The sequence below is a fragment of the Miscanthus floridulus genome, chromosome 17, assembly GCF_019320115.1.
Source record: "Miscanthus floridulus cultivar M001 chromosome 17, ASM1932011v1, whole genome shotgun sequence".
Lineage (NCBI taxonomy): Eukaryota > Viridiplantae > Streptophyta > Magnoliopsida > Poales > Poaceae > Miscanthus > Miscanthus floridulus.
In genome coordinates this window covers 31,526,381-31,553,165 of record NC_089596.1, presented here as the reverse complement: position 1 = coordinate 31,553,165, position 26,785 = coordinate 31,526,381, and the positions used below count along the sequence as shown (strand labels likewise).

General features: G+C 42.8%; 2 protein-coding genes across 2 annotated transcripts; both read left to right on the top strand.

Moving 5' to 3' along the window:
- The first annotated feature begins 239 nt into the window (after window positions 1–239).
- On the top strand, window positions 240–2,282 carry LOC136517980 (leucine-rich repeat protein 1-like). Its single transcript, XM_066511636.1, has 9 exons — window positions 240–345; window positions 531–675; window positions 821–892; window positions 977–1,120; window positions 1,401–1,472; window positions 1,575–1,634; window positions 1,774–1,853; window positions 1,959–2,108; window positions 2,206–2,282. Exons 1-9 carry the CDS (start codon window positions 240–242, stop codon window positions 2,280–2,282), a joined length of 906 nt encoding a protein of 301 aa, XP_066367733.1.
- Window positions 2,283–2,534: 252 nt separating this feature from the next.
- LOC136515493 (vegetative cell wall protein gp1-like) lies at window positions 2,535–4,220 on the top strand. Its single transcript, XM_066509066.1, has 2 exons — window positions 2,535–2,575; window positions 3,770–4,220. The coding sequence occupies exons 1-2, from the start codon at window positions 2,535–2,537 to the stop codon at window positions 4,218–4,220; spliced, it is 492 nt and encodes a 163-aa protein (XP_066365163.1).
- Window positions 4,221–26,785: the final 22,565 nt, after the last annotated feature.

Below are 26,785 nucleotides of genomic sequence, written 5' to 3'. Positions count from 1 at the left end.
CTAGAGCCAGGCGCGAGCGCGAGCACGGACGTCCCTCCAGGCGTGGCTTACTGGCCCAAGGGCCCATGAAATTTATGGGACGGCTCCGTGCCTGCCGGCATTCCCCCGTTTTGTGCGCATTGCTGCTGCCTCTCGCTCTATCCTCTCACTCGCCTCGCCTCACTGACCGCGGCCGCTCCGGCACCAGCAGTTAGCGTTCCCAGTATCCTACTCATCGCGCCATCCCCACCTAGAGCGCCATGGCACTGGACAAGGTTAGGAGTAGTGCGGCTGCCGTGATGGGCCGGGTGGTAGCGGCGGCGGCCCTTCTTTCCCCACCGGCGCTCGGGAGCTTCAACGACGAAGGTACGTACGTGTGCCTAGTAGCCGCCTTCATTCCCGCGCCCTCTGTCGTCGTGGCAGCCGGGCGCCGGGCGCCGGCCACCGAGATCATGTGCTCTGCCTCTGCTCCCTCGATTCATGGTTCTTCCTGCGGTTTCTGATTTCTTTTGCACTGCACGTCGCCGTGGTGGGTGGGGTTCAATATGCAGTGAACACTCTGGTGGAGATCAAAAAGGCGCTGAATGACCCAAGCGGAGTTCTCCCTGCCTGGGACCCGGAGGTGATAGCCGCCGGCGACGAGCAGTGCGACTGGCCCATGGTCGTCTGCAACGGCAAGGACCAAGTTTTCAGGATGTATGTATACTCTCCTCGCTTCTGTGGTCTGTGCACGCCTCTGTGATTCATGACGGTCGGTCGTCACCGGGAGTCCAGGTCTCCAGGACCTGGTTGGAGTCTGAGCTCATGGCTCTTTTGCTTCTTCTTTTTTTTCTGTTTGCAGGGATCTTTCGAACCAAAATCTCTCTGGTACATTGTCGCCAGCGATCGGGAACCTTAGGTCAATGCGAAATCTGTAAGGCTCCATCTATGAATTTCTATTTTTAGTCATTATGTTTATATAGAACATGGATGAGAAGTTTGAGTTGAATGATTGCAGATTATTATGCAACAATTCAATATCTGGCCTTATCCCTGACACAATAGGACAGATAGTGCATTTGGAAACTCTTGATCTGTTAAACAATCAGTTCACTGGAAGCATCCCAAGTACGCTGGGTGGTCTGGCTCACCTCCAGTATTTGTAAGGCCACTAGATCTTCCTGCAGCATTATTCGAATACTCCAATCTTAAGTGTTACTCCCTTCGTTCCAAATTATAAGGTACTTTGACTTTTTTGCTACATAGATTTTACTATGTATCTAAACATATATTATATCTATATACATAGTAAAATTGATCATGTACCAAAAATAAGTTAAAGTGACTTATAATTTGGAATGCAGGGAGTACTAACATTCAATGTGTAATATGCTGTTCTTTATTGAAACAAAAATCTTTAACTTGCGCTTGTCTTTGCACAGGGAACTGAACAACAACAGCTTATCTGGGCATATACCTGATTCACTAGCCACTGCTAGCATGCTCTCCAACCTGTATTTTCTTTTGCTAATATCCGTTCTGTCATTGTTGCATTGTTCTTTTAATATTTTAGTACAATGCTATAGCCTGCTTGAACTATCCTTTTTTTTCCACAGGGATCTCTCCTTTAACAACCTCAGCGGCCCTCTGCCCATTTTTCGCGCAAGTATTGTCAGGTAAGTGATTTCTAGTTCATATTTTTCCTTTTACCTTATAATTACTGATCACCCTGTTACTTAACATGGGCTCTAGGGGTGAAGCAAGTTCGAAATGGCCTTCCCTCTTTCTCATTTAATTACTTTGTCATGTCCACATCTTTCGAGGTAATCCATTGCTAAATCCCACTGCACAAGAGCCGCATGATTTCCCCACACCAAAGCCAGCGAATAGTGAAGGTTGTTCCTAGTTCAATTTGGGATAATTTCGATTTTGTCGTACGATTTGAAATCTTATTAATCTTACCTAAATATGCTCATAACAATCATTATCATTTTCTCCAGAAAATTCAGATGTCTTGGATGAAAGAGACAGTATCCTTGATATCCTCGCAGTATGTCTATCAATTGCTTGCGTAGTGACTACCCTGATTACTGTAGTTGTCGTGGTATATCGCCTTCGCCATCGACATGAGCAGGCCGGCGCAGTTGATGGTAATAATTTTTCAAAGCTATATATATGTGTTCTTGTTTAACTTTGAGGGAATCTATCCGAAAGGGGGTTATAACAGGTTTATATCTTCCATTGCAGATGTTTCATCGGCTGTAAGTCTTACTGACTCTGGTTTATCCCAGTACTCTATTTCTTCCTTGTTTATCCTCCCCTAACAAACACTACGGAAATAGTGAAAATGCCGAGTGCTCTATGTTCGCCGTGCGCATTATATCAGGCACTCGGAAAACGGCAGATTTGCCGAGTGTTTCCTCCGAGACACTCGGCATACTATTACACTCGGCATATTTACTATTTGCTGTGTGTCAACACTCGGCAAACATCAGACACTCGGCATATTTATTTTTTGCCGAATGTCAACACTCGGCCTTTATGGGACACTCGGCAATAACCAACACGTGACCCGCATGTGCGCCGTCCTAACGGACGGCGTGCCGGCCGGCACTCGGTGAAGTACATGTTTGCCGAGTGTTTTCTGCCGGTACTCGGTGAAGTATATGGGTTTGCCGAGTGTTTATGGAGACACTCGGCAAATCCAAAACTATTTTTTCCTCCTCGGCCCTCCACAAATTTTCTACTCCCCACATATGACATTTGGTACTGCATGTTAAAAGTTGGTCTATTTCTTGGTCTGTTTGCTATATTTAGTGAATTAATTTTATTTTGAGTAATTTATTGATTTAAGTGAAATTTGAACTGCAAGTGATTGAAATAATAGAATAAAATGAGTGGAAAAATCATATTCATGTCATTGAGTCCGGATTGCTGTCTCATGCAGGAAATGAAAAGAAATTTTGAACATTTTGTTCAGGAAACACGACCACGAAAGTGTATCCGAATGATTTTTAAATTCTACAAAAACCAAACGAAGTTTGAAAATCACGAGATTTGTCAAGATGTCATGATATCATATGTGGAGGCTGTGGTAAAAAATTGAGAATGTTTCGCATAATTTGTGACGTATGATGCTTACAAATGAAAGCATCTCCGAAGAAGATTCGTAGAACTTAGAAGGATCCGGTAAGATTTAGAGTCCAAGTGACATGTGAATTGGGGTTTGAGTTCCAATTTTTTTTGTATAGGCAATACACAACATAGATTGGTTCATGTCAAATTTTGACAATTTTTCGGATCCGTTTGATATTTTTTATTTATTAATTGCAATTATAGAATTTTAGTTGATATAAATTAATTTTGAGCTATAACTGCATGAAATAATGAAATAATATTAGTAGAAAAAACAAATATGCATTTTTTAGTGAATTTGACAAGTTTTTTTTTCAAAATATGTAGGGAAAAAGTTACTAAAACCAGCTATTAAAGGTATACATGAAATATTAGCGTAATTTGCCGAGTGTTTCTATATAACACTCGGTAAAGTAGCTCTTTGCCGAGTGTTTTCTACAAAATACTCAGCAAAGTCTGGGTGCTGGCCCACTGCCAGGCGAGTAGACCTTTTGAAAAAATTAAAAAATAAAATAAAAAAGGGGGTATGCCGAGTGTCAGATCGTAGACACTCGCCATACCCCCTAACAGTTAACCCGGCGCGCCTCCGCACGCCACACACACACGCACACAATGCACAGACGCCACAGACACGCGCTGTGACCACCCGACCCTGTTCCGTCGGTGCCTCTGCCAGCGTCCCCACCCCCCCCCTGCCGGCGTCCCCGCCCCCGCTCCATCCCCCGACGGCGCCCTCCCAGCCCCGGCGGCGCGACCCCACCCGGCCCGCGGCGGCTCCACCCGGCGGCGCGCCCCCACCCCCCGGTGTCGCCCTCCCGGCCCCAGCGCGCCACGCCCCCCGGCGTCGCCCTCCTGGCCCCGGCGGCGCCCCCGCGTCGTCCCCGCCCCCGCTCCATCCCCCGGGGCAACCTCTTGGCCCCAGCGGCACAACCCCGTCCGGCCCGCGGTGGCTCCACCCGGCGGCGCGCCGCTGCCCCCCGGCGTCGCCCTCCTGGCCCCGGCGCGCCACGCCCGCGGCGGCTCCACCCGGCGGTGCCCCCCCCACTGGCGGCGCCTTCCTGGCCCCAGCGCACCACGCCCACGGCGTCCTAGGTAATTCTAAATTTTTTGTTGTTCTAGTTAATTAGAAACAAAATTTGAAATTAGAAAGATGATTTAGATGAAATTTGAAAAGCAATTAGAAATTAGAAATTATAAAAAGGTAGGATGAATTGGAAATTAGAAAGTGATTAAAATGGACTTTTTTAGAGAAGATTGAGAGGTAGTAGGATGTCTATAAAGGTGATATAACTTTTTTTTAGAAATTAGAAAAGGATAAACCATGAATTATTTGCTTTCTTGTGAGCTATATGTGGTTGTCGGCCATCGTGCCATTCTGTTGGTGTGGATGTGGTTGTCGGCCATCGTGCCGTTATATTTGATGCAGGTTTTGGAAACCTCCCCGTGCAGGGGAGGTGCTGCCAAAATTTCGACTTGACACTACTATGTTCATTTTCTTGCAAGAGAGACTCACAAGGACTATCCTTGACTCCTCACTTTGCCGGATAGCAAGGTGAGGCATCATTCACCTCTCTTTTCGTTTGATGTTCGTATATCACGTAACCTAGTGAGGCGTTCCTATTCGAAAGAGATACGGTTGGAAATATGCAAATTTTTGCATATCTATAACCGTATCTATTTCGAATTGTCCACGTTTTTTGGACAGCCCGAGGATGTTTAGCGGATTTAGTTTCCATGGTCTACTCTAATCCGAGATAGAGTTTCAGCAGCACCTCCCTATTGTTCTTCGAATACACAATCTCCCTTCCAGGTCGTGTATTTGGAGAACAGCGGGGAGGTGCTGCCAAAATTATATCTCGGATCAGAGTAGAGCATGGAAACTAAACCCACTACACATTCTCGGGTGGGATTAGGACCTATCTTTACCAATAGACATTATAGGAATGTGTAGATGCAATGTGATTTTATATATTACTTGCTGATATGCTAGAGGATAGGTGACCGTGAGTGAATGTACATGAGCCGCTCTAGTCAGAATTCGTTGACCAATGAATGGATTGACAAGACGGATGCTTTCTTGGAACAGACGTTTGCAATTGTCAAAGGAGCTAGATCGACTTGGTGTCCATGTAGCAAATGTGGAAACATGCGTCGGCAAACCAAGCTAGACATGGGCAAACATCTTGTGAAGAATGGATTTACGTCAGACTACACCAGGTGGATCTACCATGGTGAAGCAGATCATGGGAGAGATGAGGTCTTGAGACAACGCATCGAGGAATATGATGATGATGCCAGGGTGGGAGACATGTTAAATGACTACCATGAAGCACACTTCGATGAAGCAAGTAGGGAGGAGGAGCCAGAGGCTACCGCAAAGGCATATTATGACATGTTGTATGCGGCACAGCAATCCCTTTACGGGCATACCAAGGTTTCTCAACTGGATGCCATTGCAAGCCTAATGGCCGTGAAGTCTCAGTTTACCTTGAGTCAAGACGCCTTCGATATTATGTTGGTAGTTTTTGGCAGCCTGCTCCCGAAGGGTCACATGTTGCCAAAGAGCATGTATGAGACACAGAAACTCCTTCATGCACTTAAGATGCCATACGAACAGATACATGCTTGCTCGAAGGAATGCATCTTATTTAGGAAAGAGTATGCGGAAGCAAAGTACTATGTGAAGTGCAAGTCATCTAGGTTCCTGGAGGTAGACTCTGGTGATGGTTAGAAGAAGCAGCTCGCAATCCCCATGAAGATCCTATGGTACCTTCCTTTCATACCGAGGATCCAACGGCTTTACATGACTGAAGAATCCACGAAATAGATGACATGGCACAAAAACAGACGTCGATAAAATCCTGAGAAGCTGGTACACCCATCCGATGGTGAAGCCTGGACAAGGTTTGATGCGATTTATCATGAGAAAGCTCTAGAGGCCCGTAATGTATGTGTTGCGCTGGCAACAGATGGGTTCAATCCATATGGAATGGCGGCTGCCCGATACACCTGTTGGCCCATGTTTGTTATCCCCCTCAATCTTCCCCCCGGCGTCCTCTTTCAATGATAGAACATTTTTTTATCATTGATAATTCCAGAACACCCGGGGAATAATATGAGTGTATACATGGAGCCTCTGATTGATGATTTGGTCCATTCTTGGGAGGAAGGGGTATGGACATATGATCGAGCTACAAAGACAAACTTCAAGATGCATGTTTGGTACCGGTACTCCCTGCATGACTTACTGGCATATGGGATTTTCTACGGCTGGTGTGTTCACGGGAAGTTCCCATGCCTAGTGTGCAAGGCTTCTTTGAAGTTCATTTGGTTGACGAAGTGTGGCAAGTATTCTTCGTTCAACAAACATCGACAATTCCTCCCTCCTGACCATCCATTCAGACGAGACATCAAGAGCTTTTATGAAAGATGTCGCAGTTGAAGACCCCGCACCACAGATGATGTTAGGAGCCGCAGTTCGTGCTCAGTTAGACGCTCTCGAGGTCAATAATCAAGAAGGTGGTTTTGTGGGATATGGCGAGCAACATGCCTGGACTCAGAAGTCATGCTTGTGGAACCTCCCCTATTTTGATAACCTTCTTCTCCCACATAATGTTGATGTAATGCACACTGAAAAGAATATCGCCAAGGCAATTTTTGGTACAATCATGGACATTCCTGACAAGAAAAAGGATAACGTTAAGGCTAGAGTGGATCAAGCGAGATTATGCAATAGGCCAAAGCTAGACATGGCACCTCCAAGAGCTAGAAAGTCATGGAGAAAGCCTAAGGACAATTTCGTTCTAATGAGGGCCCAAAGGAGGGAGGTACTACAATGGTTTCAAACATTAATGTTCCCTGATGGGTATGCAGCGAATTTGAAGAGGGGAGTGAACTTGGCTACTATGCGAATCAACGGGCTCAAGAGTCATGATTACCATATATGGCTTGAGCGCCTACTTCCGGTGATGGTTCGAGGATATGTCCCTAAGCATGTCTGGTAGGTGCTAGCGAAGTTGAGCAATTTCTTCCGCCAGCTTTGTGCCAAAGAGTTATCTCGTACCGTGGTTGTAGAAATGGAAAGAATGGCGCATGTGTTGCTCTGTAAGTTGGAGAAGATCACTCCACCTGGCTTCTTCAATCCGATACAGCATATGATTCTGCACCTCCCATATGAAGCACAAATGGGGGGACCTGTGCAGGGCCATTGGTGCTATTCAATTGAGAGATGTCAAAAGGTTCTTCGAACTAAATGTAAAAATAAATGCAAAATTGAAGCATCCATTGCAGAGGCATACATTCTGGAGGAGCTATCAAACTTCACAACAAAATACTATGCCGACAACCTTCCTAGTGTGCATAATCCACCATCTCGTTACAATGCCGATGGAGATGAATCGAGCCTTAGCATTTTCTGAGGGCAACTTGGAAGTGCAAGTGGTGCGACCCACAAGACCTTGAAACATGAAGAATGGCGCATTATCATGCTGTATGTGTTGACCAACCTATCCGAGGTGGAGCCCTACATGCTGTAAGTTCTCAACAAACTTGTTCTCAACAAACTTGTTCTCAAGTGGTCGCTTTTCTGTGTCCAACTCCCATGTTTCTTGTTGGTACAGGGAATTTCATCGTCAATTCTGGCGTAAATCAAGGAAACCTACCCCGCACGAAAGTGATACCCTTCTCAAAGAGGGTGCGGGAAATGGAAATCCCAATTTCATTTCTTGGTTCAAGCAGAAGATACAGTCCAATTTAGCTCGTACTTAGTTTGATATTACAAGTTGCTCGTACATGCAAATAATAAAACGCACCACCCTGCTTGAACTTGCAGGGCCATACCAAAGCGTCTATGAATGTCAAGTTGAGACAGGTTGCCGATGGTTGTGCCTATAAGGTTAGGTCATTTACCGGTTATGACGTCAATGGATATTGCTTTCACACAACAAGGCACGAGCAGAGTCGGCCCAATCGAAGAACCACAAATACCGAAGTTTTTACGCCAGGCTTTGATGGGGTCGAGTACTATGGAATAATTGAAGAAATATACGAACTAACTTTTCATGGTTGCAAACCTCTTAATTCAGTCATATTCAAATGTCATTGGTTTGATCCAGATGTCGTGAGACGCACCCCTAATCTTGGGCTAGTCGAAATTCGACAATCACCCGTCTTACCAGGAGATGATGTCTATATTATGGCTCAACAGGCCATGCAAGTTTATTATTTGTCATACCCGTGCCAAACCAACAGCCGTCTTAAGGGTTGGGATGTTGTGTACAAGGTATCGCCACACGGTAAACTACCTGTACCAAATAATGAAGATTACAATATAGACCCCAACACATATGACGGAGAGTTCTTCTAAGAAGATGGGCTCGAAGGGAGTTTTGTGATAGATTTAACCAAAGCGATCAGAATGGAAGTAGACAATGAAGGGATTGCTGATGAGGACACTGGAGACGAGGTTCAGAATGTGAAGGACTTAGAACTACTTCAACAATTACAATTAGGCAATGACAGTGATGACGACATTCCTCATTCGGAGCACATGCATGATTATATCGACATGCGTGATAGTGATGATGAGACTTATGATCCAGCTAATCCCAATCATGACGATTATTTCTAATACATGTATGAGTCGTACTAACTTATTTATTATTCATCATACCATGTTATTTTTGAAGTATGTTAAGTTAATTTTGCATATCAAGATGTCGTATGTTTTGTTTGTCTATGCTGATTGGTTTACTCTTTTTATTTGCAGGTAATTGAGCAATGGTGGGCGCTACGAGGAAGCTCACGGCAATTTGCGAGAGAATCGCTGCTGTAGGGAGGGGTTTAGGTTCAGGTTTAGGTTCAGGGTTAGGTTCAGCTTCAGCTTCAGGGAGGGGTCGAGGAAGGCATCGAGGCAGGCCTCGAGGCAGGGGTGAGGGGGAGGAGGAGCAGGAGCAGGAGCAGAGGCAGAGGCAGAGGGGTCAAGGGAAGGGTAGGGCGAGGCCCCCGTGGCCTGAACCTGACCCCCCGACATCTGAGGAGGAGGAGGTACCTTCTGCACATGCCTCTGGTGAGGAGGATGAGGAGGAGCAGGAGCAGGAGCAGGAGCAGGAGTAGGAGGGGGAGGAGGCAGGGGATGCCTAGTCCAAGATCTGGTTGTGAGGTCCCTCGTCCCTCCTGAGGCGTCCGATACCTGAGCAAAGATGCCCGTTGATTAAACCGACAGGACTAGGTAAGTAACTTTAAATATTCACAATAATTTTGATACGTTAAAAATTACAAAAGAAACTAATAATTTATATTAATCACTTGTGCAGGAGTTGGATTAAGCTCAATGGGGGTGATCACAACCACAAGGTCAACGGCATCCATGGCCTTTTGTGCAGGGAACACTTCCCTGGCTTGGTGGCATACGTCGGATAGCAGCAACCAGCCTACATGTGGGACCACTACATTGCCGCCCCCCGACGTCCCTGATCGTGATTGCAGGAGATTCACCAACATAGCGGAGTGGGTGAAGGGCGAGCTATGGGTAAGTATTACTTGCACTACATTGCTCAATACATCACCTTCACTAGACATTCTTGAAATAATAACTTTATACATCGCCTCTATATGCAGGACTTCTATAGATGCCAGGAGGGATTCGAGGCCAAGGCAAAGTTCGTCTCTGAAGAAGCCACCAAGAAGCTCGTGAAGGACATGCACTACGAGGCGCACGTCTAGGCCATCATCGAGTTCTATGCTCAATATAGAAGCATGAAGGTTAAAAAAGAGGAGGCAAGGACAATGAACCTGACCAAGGACCAATTCATGAGTGTAAGCAAAGAACGTTGATACTTACTTTATTTGAGATTAATTATGCTTAATTTCTTTTTTCATAAGTCACATGCTTGATGATGTAGGTGCCTCTGTGGTGGTGTCGAGCGCATACCCGGTGCTGGGAAATGATGGTGGATGAGTGGTTGCAGCCCGGGTGGTTGGAGCACCACCTTGCTTGCCGGGAGCGGTGTTTGTAGATGCCAGGTGCATCACACTATCAAGGCAGCCTGAGCCTTGATGAATATAGGGAAAAATGGGTACACAACTTCATTTCTTTATTCTAACGCTCAATTCTGCATAATTTCTAATCATTTTGCATTTTTGCCGCAGTTGTCGTCACATGATGGCCAGCCTTGCTCCTAGCTCAAGGCATGGGTTCTGTCCAAAAAGGGCAAGGCGATGGCCGACATTGACTTCAACCCGGAGGACCCGCCTGAGGCGTACAGCCATCCAAGCATCCACAGCTGCGTCACCCAGTATACAATGATGTCAAGGGAGGTTCATGGGCCAGAGTTCGATCCGAGTTCCTAGGATATTGACGAAGAAATCATGATGAGGGTGGGAGGAGGCAAGAAGCATGGTCGGTATTGGATTGGCGACAATGTAATCGACACGGCCTCTACTCCCACTCTCTCCTAGATCTAAGCAAGGAGCACGGACTCGAGCCCAGCAATACGCCCATGGCCGACCACTGCACAGTTCTAGATAGAGGCTCTCTAGGTTCTTTCTCTTCCATTCATCATTCGTTGGTTCTTACGTACTTTAGCTTTGCATTGTAACATTGCGATGAAATATTTTAGGCCCAGGTGGAAGTAGAAAAGAAGCAACGGGAGGAGATGGAGGCGAGGGTGGAGTAGATGGTTTAGCAGAGGTTAGAGGCCAAGCGGTAGAGGATGGAGGAAGAAAATTGGATGAGGATGGACCAGATGTTCCAATACATGCAGAATTTTGCTTCGAGCATGGGTCAATCTTTGCCACCACCACCGATGCTATTCCCTTCACGTCAGCCACACACAACTACTCCTGTGAGTCACTTGACACATTAGATTGAATACTTTAACTTAGACAAGTTCCTTAGTTAGCTCAAATGATATCAATATTGTCTCACACATGTCTTCTCCTATGTGCAGAATCAATCGGCGGCTTTTAATACTCAACCACAAGACCCGGATCAGTCGTAGTGGTTCCAAGGGCCTCCTCCTCAGTGACTTGTGGACTATTTGTGCATTACTTGTTTAAACTAGAACTTGTGGATTACTTTCTCGAATAAACTAGAACTTATTTGTGTGCCTGTGATGCTTAATATATGCCTGTGATGTAATATACATGCCTGTGATTTTTGTTGGAGAGGGGTCCTTTATACGTAACAAAACAGTAAAAACAGGGGGGTTTTGGATAGTTTGCCGAGTGTAACACTCGGTAAAGAGGTCCTTTGCCGAGTGTTTTGGCTTTAACACTCGGCAAAGAGGCCAGTTTTTGTTTTTCTGGCAATTTTTTTTGCCGAGTGTGCAATGTTTGTCGAGTGTTAAAGTTAAAAGACTTGGCAAATAAGTAGATGTTTGCCGAGTGTATTGGCTTTAACACTCGGCAAATATGTAGATGTTTGCCGAGTGTCGGAGGCTTGGCACTCGGGAAAGTTGAAGATGTTTGCCGAGTGTCTTCCGTCTGACACTCGGCAAACTCTCCATTACCGTGGACGCCATTAACTCCCTTTTCGCCGAGGGTTTAACTTCGCCGAGTGTTTTTTGACACTCGGCAAACCCTTTGCTGAGTGCCTAATATTTTACACTTGGCAAACATCTGTTTGCTGGTGGAAAATTCGCCGAGTGCTAGTCGCCAAGTGTTACACTCGGCAAAGTCTTTGCCGAGTGTATTTGGGGCTTCGCCGAGTGCCTGGGGCACTCGACAAAGTCACTGTTTCCCGTAGTGAAACTCATTTAAACATAAAGATAACCATCATGTATGTTTTAGCTAGTTTGGGCTATGATGCTACAGGGAAGCTACAAATGAGCCCATCCAACTGAAATGAAGAGTTATGATGGAGATTCCCTATATTTTGGATCTTTTGGTTGGTTTCTTTTCTTCTTTGTGAGTTTCCTCAATTTGTATCACATTTATTTAGTTTTTGCTAAGTCAACACCAATGCACCCAAACAAATTCAAAAATTTTGTTGCATGATCATGGTCTTCAATCAAAGAGTTTCTAGTTTTTACTTTTGAGTAGTGGCATGCCAACACAAAAGCATGTGCTCGAGCACCAGCGGGCACGCGCCCATGCATGTAGAGTGACTGAGAGAGGGACGAAGACCAAAGACTGGTCCCTGTCATAGTGCTTCTCTCTCTGTCTCTGAGCTTCTTAGCTGAATCACCATTGAAAATATCATATATAAGAAAAGAAGGAATTCAATCATATAATGCACCAAAACACAACTTTGTAGGGACTATATTAACAATGGCTCAAGTTCATAATAATATTAGAACAAGGTGGTTTAAAAAAGCTTCTCAGAAGTAACAACAAAAGGAAGGCCTGAATAATGGAATAATTACTAATTTGATGGCATAGATAGCAATGAAGATACCATAATCTATCTTGATGCTCTTCACCTAACAAGTTTGAGCATCATCAACTATGCCTTGAGTGAAGAGATGAGTGTGACCATAGGACTTCTAGATTTTAGATCCACGAAATAGCGAATTAGGTACCCTAACAACATACCTATAAGGGAAAAGATAAAGGTGTGGCCTAACCAAATTTCACCATTCTAGTGAAATGCACTACAAGTCCCCTAAACTATTCCTACATTCTCATATGGGTCCATGATTTCTCAAAGTGATTATCGAGGTCCTTCAACTTTTCAAAATGGTTCATCCAAGTGTCTAAGGTCCATGATTAGACCTAGAGTGAACTTATGATGAACCACTTAAAAAATTGTAGGATCTAGATGATCGCTGTGAGAGATCATGGATCCAGATGAGAACACGTGAATTGTTTAGGGACTTACAGCGCATTTCACCATTCTCAACTTGAATAGTTTCAGTCTTATGAAATCTTAGGTTTCTTGTGCACCTAACCATACTGGAGGCAGTTTGCGATTAAATCTCCAATACCATGATACAATAAAGCACTCAATTAATAATGCTATAATGCAGTCCAAGTTAAGAACGTTGTTGAGTGAAATTAAAACTACTTTGAACTTTACGCATCACAAAAGTATGAGTAGTGATCTTGGGTCATGGTCCTGATTGTCCTATGTGAAGAAACAAAATCCTTATTACCAACAAATAGAGTTCAATAAACTCTAGGCTAGGCCATGGATTGCCGTGAATAATTTTGGGTTCACAAACCTAGCCTCGAGCTTGGCCATCGTACAGTATTGGTCATAGTTGTTTTGTATCGTTCAGGACCATATGTTACAAATCATAGTTAATCCTAGAGAATAATAGGCTGAATTTCCTCATGAATAGCATCGATCCGTCTAAGGGAAGCAAAATGTCCTGCCATATAGCTCAGTTCTAGATGATATAAAAACAAAATATATGGCTGCACTGTTATAATGGCTTTGTATTCAATGCATTTTTGTCATTCGGTGCAATTGCTTCAATAGTTTGTTTAGGGTACTTGTATGTAACACCCTAGGTGTTAAGCATGTATTTAACCTTGACATTGCATGATCACAAGCATCATTGAGCATGCATGAGCAGGGGCATCCCAATTAGTATCCCTTTGTTGGTATATATTGCATGTGTTATTACTTAATTGCCTTACTTATGTTAGGGTTTTCATGTAACCAAGGTATAAATTGTTTGTGGAACCTTGGGAGCACCTTAAACATGTTTAGAATATCACATGGAACAACTTTGGTATATATAACTAATGTTCGTTTGGTCTCTAAGTACTAGTTATAGTGTAAGTCATCATTTTAAAGTGGTATGTTTGACCTAGGTTGAACTATGTCATAGAGTCTTTGCATGGCAAAGCACCCTTAAGCAAAGTTGTAGTATTTGAGTTGTCCCAAAGGTGACCTGATGCGACCCCGGCGGGGGAAGTATGGGTGTGTGTTAGGAATAATTCCCCAGCTGGGTAGGAATCGATTCGAATCGCCGTCTCTCCCGGATAGTGAGAACTTGACTTGAGTTTCTTCATCGTAGTAAATGATGGAATTGTTGGTTATGAGATTATGCAAGAACTCAACTGGATATGGTTATTATTGTGATGACTTGATGGTACCAACATATTTGGCATAGGATAGTGCTAATGTAGTATGAGATAGGATTAATAACTGGTGATTCACAATTAAAGAGATATTGGATAACTTAAGCTTTTTATGCAAATAATGTCTACCAACTCTACTTACAAAGCCTTGCATACTCCTTGGTGTCTTAGTATTTTAGTTGGATGGGTAAGTCTAGCTGAGTACCTTCTCGTACTTAGGGTTTTATTCCCATTGTTGCAGATAATGTTATGTATCACGGCTATTGCAAGAACTGCTTTGCTCCTGTAGTGGATGAGGACTAGGACCATGGGCAATGGTCATTCTGTTTATCATCTCACCCTTGTGCTTTTGGTTGGAGATGACTATGAAACTGGCTTTGTATTAAACTATGTGTGATGTTGATGTTAAACTACTTTGCTTCTGCTACTTTCAAACTTGGTTTGTAATAATTATTCAAACTCTGATGTATGAGAAATAATTGTGAACTGTGATGTAACATGTGACTGGTTATATTGAATCTCTATGATCTTGGTTTGTATGTTGGTTGTTTGAGATCCTTCGAGATTTCATCAGACTACTAGGTTTATATGGGCTCAAGTATGATGGTTTGATTGCTTCGGTGATTGCTATTGTACTTGTGCTCTTATAAATTGGACGGTTCTGTGACAGGTGGCATCAGAGTAAGGATTCAACATTAAACTTGTCATATGTGTATTTAAAAAGAAGGTTTTGGTGTTATAAAAATCTAAAGTGTGCTAGTGGTCATCTCTTTTATGCCCAGTTAAGGACTTTTAGGTGGCTATTTAAGTACTAACATGGGGGGTTTTACTTTCATCATCCATACGGCGTGCTATTGTATGGATGTCATTCACTTGAGTGGTAATGTATAGATCAAATGCCTCTACGCCAAGGTAAGAAGGTAAGTTGATGAGTGGCAAGACCGCAAGATGTGAGCGTGCGGTCGGGGAGAGCTAGTTTTGATACGGCTGTATGTGCATGCTTGCATGTGTGTATGGTGCGTATTTAATTGTGGGTATAAATTGTCATCGAGTAGCTTTGATACAGAAGTATATGTATGGGTATATATATGAAAGTATTTAGTTGCAACCTAGAGCCTAGATTTACATTTCTGTACTTATATCTATTGGGTTGGGCTAAAATGAATTTTCTGCAGGTACACTAACAACGAAACGTGTAGCTCGTTTAGTTACGATTATATCGAGAGAACATATGTATGCCACCTCGTATGTTGTTAGGAATTATTTTTCAAAGTTTGTGAGGACATACGGAACAAGCATACATCATGATACACCATTCATTCAAGTTCTTGCATTGTTTCCCCCTTAAATGATCTTAGTGTTAAGTAACTCGTATCTATCATCGTGTTGTCTCACTTAATTGTAACCTTTTGTTATAGATGGTAGCCCCAGGAGCCCCTATTGCTAGCGACACCTTTCTGGCATTGTTTGGGACTCCCACTTTACTGTGGTGGGTGCTAAACTCTGTCGGGTACGCTGAACCGCCTCACTACTTTTGGAGCGAAGTGGTAACTAAAGGACAGAGGTGGTATGATGTGCAAGTCACTGTTGTAGCCCATGAGGACAATCCTCAGTGGCAAGGGTGGAGTGTAGAGTCAGTTGGACAGACCCCTTGGGAAGGTGCCCAAGTGGCCGCTTTTGAGGTTCTCAATGAGATTTGTTAGGAATTCGAGGATGAGCTTATAAATGGGCCTATTGGATCTTTCCCCCATGTCGATGCATCATAGACCGTTTGGGCCCAGCAAGGCGGTAATGCTTTAGTCAGAGATAGGGATGAAAGAGTTGGAAGTAGTAACGCTGCAATGAGTGCCATGTATGTAGTCATGAGGATGTTTTATTCATGCCAAGATAGCTACATCAACTGTATGCAAGAGCTCCAAAGGGCTCAGGCTGCACAGCGCAGGATGCGAGCACGTGTTCACAGGCACTGAAGGGCAGTTAGAATAGCCTAGCATGAGATAGATAACTTCACGATAGCCTTAGAAGCTCATCAGAGGTAGTTTGGTCGTGCTATTACAGAAAGAGATGCAGCTAGAGCTGAATTACAGGGCATCCATGCTGAAAGGGACGATGTCATTCATCTTGCTGAAACAAGAGAGGCAGCTAGGATTAGTATAGTATTCCAGGCTGCTAGGTAGGCCATAGAGTTTGACCACAGAGAGCAAGAACTCATTCGCCAGATCGAGGAGCTTCAGATTGATGTTCATAGCCTCAACAACATAATCAACCCAATTATTCCTCTAGCTCCAGCGGTGGAAGAAGGCCCTAATGTGTTGATTGTTGAGGATGATGGCATGGAGATGGATGCCAAGGAGGAGCCTGAAGATGAAGAGGTGGAGCCTTGGGAGGACGACCACGGTGATGGTGTGTCCGACGTCAACAGCGACCACTCTAAGGAGTAGCTTAGTTGTAGTAGTAGCGAGCTTGATGTCTTAGCTCTTTATTCTCGATCATTATATAACAAACTCGTATGTAGGTCTCAATTTCATGATGTACACTTGTGATGTAATTGGAACTATGCATGTACTACATGTGACAATTGCACTATTTAATAGATTTCTAGTTATTTTTGACATGAAAAATTTGGCATGTATGGAACGCGTTGCGAGCATAATAAGTGATCATTTGGTGATGTTATGTTGTGGAAATGAATTATTGTGCCTCTGTGTTATTGTATGAATTTACAATTCTCTCCAGTAATTACAGTATGGCATGATTACATAATTCTTCTGCAATCTCTTGACATCATCCAATAATCACTTGTTGTTGCAACTTTGTAGATGACGCGCACTTGTAGGGGAGCTGGTGGTGATGATGCGGGTGGTAGTGATGGCTGTGGCAATGAGGATCTTCCCCCACCATCGCATCCTACCCCAGCAGAGATGATGGCTCAACTCATGGAGACTCAACATTCCATGGGAGAAGTGTTGCATGGTCTCGCACAGAATGTTGGCCAAGGACAAGGAAAAGACCAGCATCAAGGACTTGAACCTAACCAATTTAGCACTTTCAAGGACTTCCTTAACACCAAGCCTCCTATTTTTAAGGAAGCAGAAGAACCATTGTAGTCAGATGAGTGGCTGAATACAATTGAACAAAAGTTCTGTCTTTTAAGGCTCATCGAGCGCCTAAAGATAGAATATGCATCGCACTAGTTGCATGGACCTACGGGCATATGGTGGAGTCATCATCGATCCACTTTGCCTAAAAGATGCTCAAATCACTTGGAATCAATTCAAGGCTGCATTTAGGGGACATTATATTCCCCTAGGTCTGATGAGTATGAAGCATACAAAATTCATGAGGCTGACGCAGGGTACTAAGAGTTTAACTGAGTATCTGCATGCCTTTAACAGCCTATCAAGGTGTGCCATTGAGTTTGTGGATACTGATGCAAAGAAGATTGCTAGTTTCAAGTGGGGACTTAGCCCAAAGCTAATGAAGACACTAGCTAACAACAAATGTGCTACTTTTAATGAGTTTATTAGTGATGCATTAACCCAAGAGAATCATAACAACATCTATTCAGCATCCAAGAGTCATAAGAGAGCTTATGAAGCAGGTGTATCTCAGCCAAAAGCTCCTACCGCTGTGAGACCCTAGTTTCGCCCTCCCGCTCCAAAGTATAGACCACCTCAGAAGAAGGCACAACCCAGTCAGAACCAGAAAGTATATCGCAAGGCTTATTCTGTTGCCCTACAAAAGGGTGGCACTAGACAAGGCAGCTCCAACATTCCACCTAGCAGTATGCCATGCTGGAACTGCAACAAGACTGGCCATTGGTCAAGAAATTGCCCTTATCCCAAGAACAACAACAACCAGAAGCAGGGCAATTCTAATGGACGCCAGGGACATGTGCACTATACCACCATGGAAGAGATTCCCTCTAGTGAGGTTGTCATGGCTGGTATGTTTCTTGTGAATCATCATCCTACAGTCATTTTATTTGATTCTGGAGCTTCGCATTCATTCATGAGTCCAACTTTTGCATCCAAGTATGATCAGAAAATAGTTGTAGTTGACAAGGGTGGATATTGTATAAGTGTTGTTGGGAGTAACATTTCTATCAATCAGATAGTTAGAGATGTATGTATCCAAATAAGTGAATGGCAATATACTACAAATTTAGTGATATTACTAGGATTGGGTATTAATGTGATCTTGGGTATGAATAGGATGAAGAACCATGGTGTTCTTATTGATACCTCAACTAGAACTATTATGTTGAGAGATCTCAGGAATATTGAGGCTTTTCTAGTACCTCTTCCTAGGGAGTTTGATCTCCATAATGTGGCCAATGCTATCCAGCCTATGGCCCTTGCTGATATTCTAGTAGTATGTCAATTTCCGGATGTCTTTCCTGATGAATTGTTGGGGTTACCATCGGACAGAGAGATAGAGTTCAAGATAGAATTGTTACGTGGTACTGCACCTATTTCCTGAAGACCATATAGAATGCCTCCTAATGAGTTAGCAGAATTGAAGATTCAATTACATGAACTTTTAGAAAAGGGTCTCATTCGCCCCAGTTCGTCACCATGGGGTTGTCCGACTATATTTGTGAAAAAGAAGGACAAGTCTTTGTGGACGTGTGTGGACTATCGACCACTCAATGCAGTTACTATGAAGAATAAATATCCTTTGCCTCACATTGATATCTTGTTTGATCAATTGGCAAAAGCAAAAGTGTTATCTAAGATTGATTTGAGGTCAGGTTATCACCAAATCAAGATTAGGTCGAAAGACATACCTAAGATGACTTTTTCCACTAGGTATGGCCTTTATGAGTATTTAGTCATGTCCTTTGGATTGACCAATGCTCCTGTCTATTTCATGTATTTGATGAACTCAGTGTTCATGCCCAAACTTGACAGGTTCGTGGTTGCGTTCATCGATGATATCTTGATTTATTCTGAGACAGCAGAAGAACATGAAGAGCACTTGAGAGTGGTATTATCGAGACTAAGAGAGCATAAGTTGTATGCAAAGTTTAGTAAATGTGAGTTTTGGTTGAAGAAGGCACCTTTCCTAGGTCACATATTATCAGAGGATGAGATTTCTATAGACCCATCCAAAGTGTAAGAAGTGATGGATTGGAAAGCTCCCACCTCAGTTCATGAAGTTTGAAGTTTTCTTAGTCTAGCTAGATACTATCGTCGATTTATCCCAGATTTCTCCAAGATATCCAAGCCTATGACGAGGTTACTCCAGAAGGATGAAAAGTTTATATGGACACCAAAGTGTGAAGCAGCTTTTCACACTTTGCGGACTTTGCTAACTACTACTCCTGTGTTGGCACAACCTGACATTGAGAAACCGTTTGATGTATTTTGTGATGCCTCAGGTACCGGTTTAGGGTGTGTTTTAATGTAGGAAGGCCAAGTCATTGCTTATGCCTCGCACTAGTTGAGGAAGCATGAAGTCAATTATCCAACGCATGATTTAGAGCTTGCAGCAGTTGTCCATGCTCTAAAAATTTTGAGACATTACCTGCTTGGTAATGTTTGCCACATCTACATTGATCACAAGAGCCTTAAGTACATTTTCACTCAACCTGAGTTGAACATGAGGCAGTGCGGATGGTTAGAATTGATCAAGGATTACAACCTAGAAGTGCATTATCATCTGGGGAAGGCCAATGTGGTTGCCGATGCCTTAAGTTAGAAGTATCATGGTAATTCTTTGTTGGAAGATGGTTTCAACTTATTGCATCCAGCAGTCCTACACAATATCACTGTTAGTTGTTCCCTTGAGTCCAAGATCATTGAGCTACAAAAGATTGATATTGGTATATTCCAGATCAAGAGAGATGATAGAAGAAGAAAGTAAGCATTTTCAATTGGATGAGAATGGTGTTCTGTGGTTTAAAGATCAACTTGTAGTGCCAAAAGATAGGGAGTTGAGGAAACAAATCCTAGAGGAAGCTCATTCTTCCAAGCTATCCATTCACCCGGGTAGCAACAAGATGTACCAAGATTTGAAGACTAGGTTTTGGTGGACAAAAATGAAGAAAGAAATTGTGGCATATGTTGCTAGATGTGATAACTGTTGCTGAGTTAAGGCCATTCATATGAAACTAGCAGGGTTACTCCAGCCACTGTCCATTCCAAGTTGGAAATGGGAGGACATTAGTATGGATTTCATTGTGGAACTTCCGAACACCCAAAAGGGTCATGATTCTATATGGGTAATTGTTGACCGTCTCACCAAGTCTACACATTTTATTCCTGTTAATGTCCAATATCGACCTCATCAATATGCAAAGTTATACATTGAGCAAATTGTCAGATTGCATGGAGTACCTAAGAGTATTGTATCAGATCGAGGCTCCTAGTTTGTTAATCATTTTTTGGAACATCTGCACAAGTACTTAGGTACCACCTTGATTCGCAGCTTTACTTATCACCCCTAGACCGCAGGTCAAACTGAATGTGTGAATCAGATCTTAGAAGATATGTTGAGAGCATGTGTGATTTCTTCCAAGGGTTCATGGGAGGACTGGTTACCGTTGGTTAATTCTCCTAGAATAATAGTTATCAAGAGAGCATCAAGATGGCTCTGTTTGAAGCTTTATATGGTCACAAGCGTAGGACCCCTTTGAATTGGATTGAGCCTGGTGAAAGAAGGTATTATGGAATTGACTTTGTCAAAGAAGCTGAAGAATGAGTTCAAATTATTCGACAACATATAGAAGCCGCTCAATCAAGACAAAAGAGTTATGCAGATAAGAGGTGAAGTCCTATTGCATTCCAAGTTGGAGATTATGTGTATCTAAAGGTATCCCCAATGAGGATAGTACAATGGTTTTGAGTGAAGCGAAAACTTGCTCCTAGGTATATCGGACTATATTAGATCATTGCACAAAAAGGACCAGTAGCCTACGAACTCCAGTTACCTCCGGAAATGAAAGCTATATTCAGTGTTTTCATGTCTCCCAACTCAAGAAATGTCTTCGTATGCCCGAAGAAGCTATTGAACCCACTAGTATCAAGATTCAGTTGGATTTGACCTATGAAGAAAGACCAATTCAAGTGCTTGAAGAAATGGAAAGAGTGACTCATAGCAAAGTCATCAAGTTCTACAAGGTGTTTGGGATAATCATGGTGAGCAAGACGCTACGTGGGAACGTGAGGACTATCTTAGTGAGGTTTATCCGGGTTTCTACGAGGAATGGTAGGTCGTGCAATCTCGGGATGAGATTTCTTTTAGGGGGGAGGGTGGTAACACCCTAGGTGTTAAGCATGCATTTACCCTTCACATTGCATGATCACAAGCATCATTGAGCATGCATGAGCATGAGCATCCCAATTAGTATCCCTTTGTTGGCTTATATTGCATGTGTTATTACTTAATTGCCTTACTTATGTTAGGTTTTCATGTAACCAAGGTATAAATTGTTTGTGGAACCTGTACCTTAAACATGTTTAGAATATCACATGGAACAACTTTGGTATTTATGACTAAGGTTAGTTTGGTCTCTAAGTACTAGTTATAGTGTAAGTCATCGTTTTAAAGTGGTATGTTTGACCCAGGTTGAACTATGTCATAGAGTCTTTGCATGGCAAAGCACCCTTAAGAAAAGTTGTAGTATTTGAGTAGAGCAACAACTTTTATTTTTGGGTCATAAGCTAATTCAGTGCATAGCTTGGTCATTTTGAGCTCACAAAAATCAGTAAAACACAAGTTTTCAACACTTAGAAATTTTCTAAGTCAAAGTGCGTTTATAGTTTCGTCATGCTGACTTTGTGATGATTTTACTCCATATTCGTTCTGATTTAGACTTTGATCATGTAATCAATATTATAGCTAGTATATAGGGCTACAACTTTTGTTAATATAGTTTGCGCTAATGATCCGTGGATTAGGAGTTTGAACGTCATCATATGGTGTTGTCAGGCTCAGGAGCGGGCTCTGATGGACTATTCATCCTGGCCATCAGTGGCCGACCGGCGTAGGACCTGGCCATCATGTGGCGGCCATACAACGCCGATGGCCGAGCCAGTCGAGCCACGTTAGGCCATGACATGCCATCACCCGCCCCGCACGCGCCCGTTCACTCCCGTGCGCTCTCATTTCCCCTCCTTGCCTCCTCCATCACTTGCGCCTCCGCCCGCAGCAGCGCAGCTCTCACCGCCGACGCCTTGTCGACCGCTTGGCCTCGCATTGAGCTTGCATTGCTCCTTCGCCACTGCGTAGCTCTGTCGTGCTCCCACCACCCGCTTGACTAGCTCGCAGCGCACGGTAAGCCTCCGGTGCAGCATGCGGCCTTCGTCGTCGTTTCACTACCGTGCCACATCGCCTGTGGCCAGACTGCCTTCGACCGCCATTCGCCATGATTGTGTGTGCGCTAGAATCATAGTAGAATGTCAAAGCTCGGCAAAACCCTAATTTGGGCTGTCTCGGTCAGCTCCGGTGGCTCATCGTCGACCGCATCCACCGTGCCACCATGAGCGCCGTCGTCGTCCTTAGCCTCTCTAATCGGTCTAGATTGCTACACTAGTGTGTACGGAAGGTCATGGGGAAGCTTGTAGTGCCGGTGCCGTCGCCGGAGATCTCGCCGTCAATGAACTCCAGCCAGCCAGCTCCGCTGCTCTATTTTGGTGCTACTGACGCACGGGCCCAGCTGATTCAGGGGTCCCAGCAGTCAGCGGCTTAGGTCTAGATGCTAGTTCATTTATTTCAGAAATGTATGTCAACTTTGAAAAATCATAAGTGGAGTTGTCGATGTCCAATTCTTGTGAACCAATTTTTCTATAATCCTCATGAAGTGTAGTATTTTATAAAAATATGAAATGTATAGTTTCTGGTATTTTTCATGGTGTTTAAAATGTATTTAGATAAGTGCTTTTTGAATGTTAGCAATATTGTAAAATAGATATCTTGAGCTAGAAAAGTCATAAAATTGTGATTCCTATTTTGTTGGTCTTGTGTTGGCATGCCCCAGCTAGTAAAAATAATAAACTTGCCGTAAACTTGATTGAAGTAGGGTCTTTCTATTTATCTATTAATAAATGGCATTTTCTGAGGAAAATTGTAGGGATAAAAATATGTAACATATTACTATGCAAATTTTTGTACAGTAGTATGGCGCTAATATGAAGCTAGAAAAAATATATAATCTGTTGTTTGACACTTTTCTATAGGGTCAACTATTTTCACTAAAATAGGCCTTGCTAGCTTGTCATTTTTGTAAAGGATGTTATACATTACAAATGTCATGAAATTTTAATAGTAGTCTTTTGGGAGTTCTTGAAAGCCACTGTAATTTTCTTAGAATTTATTATGCACATTTGTTATAGGTTTATTATTTCCCCTAATTATTGAATTAAATTAATAAAGGCAATTAAATAAATAGATTGGGCTTGACCATTATGTTTTGTTGAGTGTATTTGGTATTCTTGAACTGTTGGTGTACTTGGTGATGTCAAATTTGGAATGCTTATATGCAGTAAAAATATTGTTGCTCAATAATTCGATTTAGAAGTGTTTTCAGACAGATTCTGTTGTTGGGTATGTTGCATAGTCAAAATGATGTTTACTGTAGAAATGATTAATAACAAAGTTATAGGGAACTTGTTCATCTATCTTGTGTTAAAATTTTAGGGCAATAGGCTAATGGGTTTAGGAGTTATAGCTGTTTTAATTTAGTCTCCCGAAATGCTTATTCTCTGGAATTTCTTTACAACACTGGATAGATTGCCTGTTTTGATTAGGATAGAGTGTGAATTAATTTTTGGTGATTAAATAAGAGTTGTAGAAAATTTTATAAGATTTCCAGAAAGTTCAAGATCACAGAATTTGGATAAGTATAACTTCAGCTATGATGTAAACTTGTAACTTCCATGTGTAGCTTAGAAATTGCCTTGTGTTGAAATTTGTAAGTAGATAGAGAAGAGATATGCACCTACTCAGTTAGCATTGCTATCATTGTGTAACATAACATCATTATCGTAGCATGTACCTTCCCATATCATATCACCCATGATCCTTCTTGTGCAATCGTGGAGCTTACTTATGCATATGCATGCAATAGGTGCAACCAAGGAAATCACGCTGGTGGAGCTCGATGTCGATCCACGGGAGGAGAACCAAGAGGTGCAACACTAGGAGGTTCCTAGAGAAGGCGAGCCTGAGGTTGATCATCTCTCGGAGTGCCCTGATCACCAGCCTACAACGTTCGTGAAAGGCAAGCCCTGGAGCATTATAAGTCTCCCTACTTTATTAATGTCACATAAAGTTATTCGTGTTGATGCATTACATGACAGGAGTTGTTTGGAAACACTTGCTGCATATTACCTTCCTTGACTAGAAATATCTACCATGAATCCTAATTAAGTCTAGGAACACTTATCATGCTTAGCTACACTTAGACCGATAGAAGTCAGGTGATTTCCTATCACCTGAGTGCTATAGGTGATAACTTGATCACTGTTAGCTATATTGTGCTATCGTGGAACATAACCTGGTTCTGTTGAATATATGGAGACTAGGCAGAATCTTATGTTGTTGTATCATAGTGATTCCATCTATGTCCTTTAAGGACCGGCCGTTGGAGGTCATCTTGTCATGTTTAACGCATGCCTCTCACATAGTTGGCCAGATAAGTCATTCCGACCGCGAAGCTAAGTAGCTCAACTCAGGCCGGGGACATGAGTAGTTAAAGTGCGCACCCTGGAGGCAGTAAGGATGTGTGGAGAGCTAATGGCGTAAGCCTAAGGGCGGGTTAGAGTCCCAAGCCCCCTTGGCAGATTGGTTGTATCTTGAGGGTGCGGCGCTGGTCCTACCCACGATTGTACTTGAGTTGTCCCAAAGGTGACCTGATGCGACCTCGATGGGGGAAGTATGGGTGTGTGTTAGGAATAATTCCACAACTGTGTAGGAATCGATTCAAATCGCCATCTTTCCCGGATAGTGAGAACTTGACTTGAGTTCCTTCATCATAGTAAATCATGGAATTATTGGTTATGAGATTATGCAAGAACTCAACTAGATATGGTTATTATTGTGATGACTTGATGGTACCAACATGTTTGGCATAGGATAGTGCTAATGTAGTATGAGATATGATTAATAACTGGTTATTCGCAATTAAAGAGATATTGGATAACTTATGCTTTTTATGCAAATAATGTCTACCAGCTCTACTTACAAAGACTTGCATACTCCTTGGTGTCTTAGTATTTTAGTTGGACAGGTAAGTCTAGCTGAGTACCTTCTTGTACTCAGGGTTTTATTCCCATTATTGCATATAATGTTATGTATCATGGCTACTACAAGAACTGCTTTGCTCTTGCAGTGGATGAGGACTAGGACCATGGGCAATGAGCAATGGTCATTTTGTTTATCATCTCACCCTTGTGCTTTTGGTTGGAGATGACTATGAAACTGGCTTTGTATTAAACTACGTGTGATGTTGATGTTAATCTACTTTGCTTCCGCTACTTTCAAACTTGGTTTGTAATAATTATTTGAACTCTGATGTATGAGAAATATTTGTGAACTGTGATGTAACATGTGACTGGTTATATTGAATCTCTATGATCTTGGTTTGTATTTTGGTTGTTTGAGATTCTTTGAGATTTTGTCGCTCTACCGGGTTTATATGGGCTCAAGTATGATGGTTTGATCACTTCGGTGATTGCTATTGTACTTGTGCTCTTATAAATTGGACGGTTCTGTGACATTGTACTTGGGCAAAGCTACTTGAGTCATAGACACCTATGTTAGTGGAGTCATGCTATAAGTGTGGTTCAAAGTTTACGCACAATTTAAGGATTGTTGTATTCTAATCATAAATACAAAAGAATTTAGGGAAAATGATATGACCACGTCATCAACCAACATGTTACAACCTCCAATTCAAGTAACACCAAATCAAGTATCACCTACATCGACACCAGCCCAAGCCTTTGGTGGTCCAATTACACGTAGTCGAGCAAATAAGCTACAACAAGAGGTGAACGCGCTACTTTATGAAGTTCAATTTAATATTAATGAGAATTATATACTACCTAAGTCGTGCACGTTGTTGTTCCTTAGGTTCACTAAAGAGTATGGCAAGAACACACAAGGTGATGACCACAGAGAAGAACCACACTCAAACCAGACCAGTCCTGCAGAACAGTCGGAAAGAAATATTCATAACTTTTGATTTCCAGAAGCTATGAAGGTGAATGAGCACATTTTGGAAAGCTTGTCGAGTCTACTTTCCAATGATGCTAATGCCGACCAGCTTGGACTTCTAACTAATGAAATCCGACCAGCTTAGTACTTACTGGTCAGACCTCTTGAAACTGACAGAACTGTCAAGAAGAAAATATCATAACTTTTTATTCCCGAAGGCTATGGAGGTCCATGCGAACTTTTTGGAAAGCTTATGAAATCTAGTTTCTAATGCTTCAAGGCTGACCAGATCCGACCAGTTTTAGTGTAGATCCAACCAGCTTTAGTGAAGACTGCTCAGAGGGTTAACAGTCTTCTCAGGACATGATATTGGTACAACTTCTCATATTAAACTGTACCATTCTACAATGTTTCGTGGTGCATGCTATACATGGTGTGAAACCTTATCAAGTTACCTTTCCAACGCAACCAACCACACATCTTTTGGATTTTCCAAGAT

Excerpts from the sequence above, each read along its gene's own strand:
- LOC136517980 (XM_066511636.1), top strand. The coding sequence starts at position 240 with ATGGCACTGGACAAGGTTAGGAGTAGTGCGGCTGCCGTGATGGGCCGG. Across the intron at positions 676-820 it reads AAGGACCAAGTTTTCAGGAT|GGATCTTTCGAACCAAAATC; the intron begins GTATGTATACTC and ends TTCTGTTTGCAG. Across the intron at positions 1,635-1,773 it reads TTTCGCGCAAGTATTGTCAG|CTTTCGAGGTAATCCATTGC; the intron begins GTAAGTGATTTC and ends TCATGTCCACAT.
- LOC136515493 (XM_066509066.1), top strand. The coding sequence starts at position 2,535 with ATGTGCGCCGTCCTAACGGACGGCGTGCCGGCCGGCACTCG. Across the intron at positions 2,576-3,769 it reads GGCGTGCCGGCCGGCACTCG|CGTCCCCACCCCCCCCCTGC; the intron begins GTGAAGTACATG and ends TGCCTCTGCCAG.